General features: G+C 57.2%; 1 protein-coding gene across 1 annotated transcript; it reads right to left on the reverse strand.

Annotated features, from left to right (window-relative positions):
* On the reverse strand, window positions 1-4,313 carry IGFBP1 (insulin like growth factor binding protein 1). Its single transcript, NM_001195105.1, has 4 exons — window positions 3,958-4,313; window positions 2,370-2,554; window positions 1,223-1,351; window positions 1-167 (listed from the first exon to the last, which is right to left on the reverse strand). The coding sequence occupies exons 1-4, from the start codon at window positions 4,301-4,303 to the stop codon at window positions 36-38; spliced, it is 792 nt and encodes a 263-aa protein (NP_001182034.1). The 5' UTR covers window positions 4,304-4,313; the 3' UTR covers window positions 1-35.

The raw sequence follows: 4,313 nt of genomic DNA on the forward strand, positions 1-4,313 counted from the left end.
TTCACGTGAAGGAAGAGAGCCTATTGCATCTCTTTTCAGTTCTGTGAGTTAAAATACTGATGGCATTTGGGGTCCCCTCTGACCGCCGTGGAGCCCAGGATCTTCTTCCCGCTCCAAGGGTAGACGCACCAGCAGAGCCCAGGCTCTCCCTCCAGGGACGTCTCGCACTGCAAAGAGAAGCAGCAAGGTCAAGAGCAGCGCCTGAGAAGCTGAGGGGGAGGCAGAGCTCCGTGCTGCCCAGAGCCACATGAAGAGCTGAAAGCCAGGGATGGGTGCCACCCACGGGCCAGGACCATGACTGCGGGCAACTCCAACACCCTCCTGGTTCTCCTTGCAAGATGGAGACGGAGGTCCGGGGCCCCGGGCAGGAAGGACGTCACGCGTGTGCGGAGTGGTCCAGCATGTACTTCCCTCCACAGCCCGGAGGGAGCTGACCTGGCTGTCCTAGTCCCCGGCCAACTCATCATCGGTTATCAAGCATGTCCTGCCCCTCCATTGCCCCTGGAAATATCCACAGAGCCTGGGCTTCCCTGAGACCTAAAGGGCTTCTCAATATTAGGTCTTGGTTTGGTTTGGGGTTTGCTTTTTGGTTTTGTTCTTTGTTTTCTTAGGGCTGCACCTGCAGCATATGGACGTTCCCAGGCGAGGGTTCACATCGGAGTGGCAGCTGCCGGCCTACGCCACGGCCACAGCAATGCCAGATGCCTGACCCACTGAACGAGGCCAGGGATCAAACCCTGCACCACAGCAGGAACGCCCAGTCTTGGTTTGTTTTGATCTCATTTGTTATCTGGCAAGCCCAAACAATGCTACTGTAGTTCAGTAGAAAGTTCATTTTCCTTTGGGGGATAAAATAGCCAAACAGACCCTCGCTTTCCTAGGTAGGGTTCCTCTCTCTACGGCAGAGAAACTGAGATCTAAAATGGGAAGGGCCTTGGCGGGGACCCCACCTGCTCAGGCTTGCTGGGTAATGGAGTGCCACTCAGCCCAGGGCCCCTGAATGCAGGTATCCCCCCAAACACTGAGCTGGTCTTCAGGCTGAGCGGGGTGAGATGGGGGGAAGGCCTAGCGGCTCCTCGTCCCAGGGGGTGGGTCTTCCCTTAATATAACGTGTCATGGGGCCTTATGGGGCTTCCTTGGAGCTGGACACCACGTTTGCTGAAAAGAATGGCTTTCATGGGGGTGTGGGCAGCCAGGGCTGCCCCCGTAAGGATGCACGCACCTGTTTGCTGTGATAGAATCCGTTCTTGTTGCAGTTCGGCAGATAAAATTTGTAAAGTCTGTCCCCTGCCTTCTGCTGCTCCCTGGCTAGTCTGTCCAGCACTTTGTAGAGTTCTCGCTGGCAGGGCTCCTGAAAGAATAATTGGCCGCTGGGTCAATGACAAGAAACAGCGTGCGCCCAGCATCACGGGGGACAATGGAAGAGGGTTTGCGTGGGCTCTGGGGACCGGCCTGGACCCGCCTTCCCTGGGCCTCCTTCTCTCACCTGTAAGAGGAGGGTGGCTCGTCTCTCCTGAGCTGTTAAGATGAAGGATGGGAACCCCAGGCCCCCCCTCACTGAACATTTGCTAAACACCTGCAGGAGGCAACCGCTGTCACCAGGTCCAGGAGCAGTCCCGCCCCTCCTGCCCCACCCCGGGGGGAGGGGGAATTCGGGCCCCAGCCATCGGTTGAAAGGAGAATGGGTACAGCTCCCTGAATGGAGGCCTCAGTAACAGACGTTCTAAATTTTGAGCATCGTTCCTGTGCCATCTACAAGGTTCGTTAAACAAAACCAAAATCATTGGACAACTGGAGATAAGGGTGAAACTTGCTCCACGTGTCATCATTTCAAGATGAAACTCTGAAGGGCCCAGGAAATGGTTCATCCCTCTGCTTTCCTGGGGATGCCTGCTGGTAGAAGTGACTTTCTTTTTATGGCAAATCAACCCAAGTCACTCCAACTTTGGTTCTCTGGCGCCCTCAAGGGGTAGAACTGAAAACAGACATCGGTTAAGATGCCGTGGGATTTGGTGTTTCACGGGGACAGGGTTTCCGTTTGGGAGGATGAGAAAGTTCTCAAGATGGGCGGTGGTGACGGGGAGTGCCACTGAATGGTAAAAATGCTAACTTTTATTATGAAGACCGATACCCTGATTTTAGAGATGAGCTCAGAGACATGAGATAATACATCTCAAGTTGCACAGGACAAGCTGCATTTTCTTTCCATCCAGCAGCCTCCTCTGCTGAAAGCGCTGGTGTTAAAAGCTCAACAAAGCTAAGCTGAGAGATGTCTTTGGGAGGAAACGTGTTTCTATCCAGGGCTCAGAACCGGACCAGCACCGCCCAGCAGGTCCAAGCGAAAGAGTCCACCTGCCCCGGGGCCTCACCTTCCACTTCTTGATGTCGGTGGCCTCGAGAGCCTTCATGCTCTCATAATTATTGATGGCGTTCCAAAGGATGGGCAGGTCTTCGCTGGACGTGGCCATCAGGTGGAAACTGTCCAGGAGCTGCTCCTGGGTCATCTCTGTGCTCTCAGGGGACGTAGTCTCTGGGGCAGCGGGGTCCTTTGTCTCTGAAAACAGAAAGTCAAAAGCCCATGAGCCCCTCTGCCAAGCATTTGCCGCCACTGACAGGTGCCTCCCTTCGTGCAGAACCAGACCAGGACAGGATGCTTGTGCTGACCCAGACTACCGCCTCCTCCCCCTTTAAAGGAACTTCTGATGGTTTCGGAGGACAGGGATGACCCAACGGCAAGGCCAGTTCTGTTCTGGGAAAATAGTAAACCTCAGGCTTGGCCAGAGTGCCCTGTGGTTTTGCTTCTGAAGTAGCCACAGGCGCATTTGTGGAAGCCTGGGAAGAGACCTGAGAAAGCCATGGATTTGCAGTTCAGTTCCCCAGAACTCATCCTCAGCTTTCCCATCGGTAAAATGGGAGGTCAGTAATTCTCTGTGAACAGATGGTAGGATTCATCTGGAAATGGGGTCTGTGTGGCTGCTCTACCCCCTTTTATTCCAGGGGTTCTGCCTTCCCACAAAGTAACTTCTTTACAACCCTGGGAGGACAAGGGGGCAACTTTCTTGCAGAGCCCTAGGGTTTGATGTGGTGCTTGGACAGAAGAATAGAGAACTGGCTTTCCCTGACGGGGGGGAGGGTGTCATGTCTTTTGAGGAGCATAGCTATGACTCCATTTCATTGACTCTGAAGGCAGAGAACCAGCCCGAAAACCCTGTCCCCTCCAGTCCCATGCTCCAGCAGGTCCCTGTCAGTGCCCAGAGCCTCAAGAGTCCTCCAAGAATCGCAGACTCACACTGGACACGCCGCCTCCCCAACAGGGGGGTAGGGAGAGGGGGCAGCGGAGGAGGCATTTCCTCTGCTTCCCACTACAAATAAATCACCGCTAAATTCAGGAAAGTTCTGATTGTCAAGCTGTGAGGAGGCAGCACACACATCAAACACTGTTTTTCTATGGCCATGAATGCAAGCGTAGTTTTTAGCCTAAACTTTCACATTATGTTCTGTAAACATCTGGGAAGCACATAGTGTCTGCACAGGACGTATATTACAAAGGACATTCCAAACACTTCCCAGGAGGCCCACAGGCCGGGGCTCCCACGGCAGGCTTTCCCGAAAGCCGGTCCACTGGCAGAGAGGAGGGCCAGGGGCGCCTGGAGTGGCACCCCACTGCCCGGGGCACCCCCATCACCTCCTCCTGCCTCATGTCTGGATATCTAGGGGTCCGTGGACTGCCCAGCAGGGCTGGGCTCCCTTCCCAACTCGCCCACCAAGCTGTGCATGTCCGACCCTCCCCGAGGGGACCCCCGGAAGGACCGTGAAACACTGGGGTTCCTCTGGATGACCTAAAATCTTTTCTCCTTAAAGGCTTTGGCCGAAAGCTCCCATGGGCTGCGGGCTTTGGTGAGCCCCTGCCCTGTTCGCCCCAGGAAAGGGACCCCAGTGGGTGGGAGATGGTGGTACCTGTGGCCTCGGCGCTGGGCGCAGGCATGCAGGCTCCCTGGCCGCGGGTGAGGGCGTGCAGGGGCCGCGGCTCCCCGGGCAGGGCTCGGCAGCTGAGCCCGCGGGCACAGCGGGCAGTGGCCACGCCGCAGGCGGCACCCAGCGGCAGGGCGCACGTCGGGCAGCAGCCGCAGCCGGCGGGCCGGGTGGCCTCCGGGCACGAGGCGGGCACGGGCGGGCAGAGCGCGAGCCTCTCGGCGGAGCAGGGCGCGCAGTGCCAGGGCTGGGGAGCGCCGGCGGCCGCGCCGAGCTGCAGGGCAAGCGAGAGCAGGAGCGGCCAGGCGCGGACAGCGGGGACCTCGGGCATCGCTGGGCGG

The sequence above is a fragment of the Sus scrofa genome, chromosome 18 (genome assembly GCF_000003025.6).
Source record: "Sus scrofa isolate TJ Tabasco breed Duroc chromosome 18, Sscrofa11.1, whole genome shotgun sequence".
Classification (NCBI taxonomy): domain Eukaryota; kingdom Metazoa; phylum Chordata; class Mammalia; order Artiodactyla; family Suidae; genus Sus; species Sus scrofa.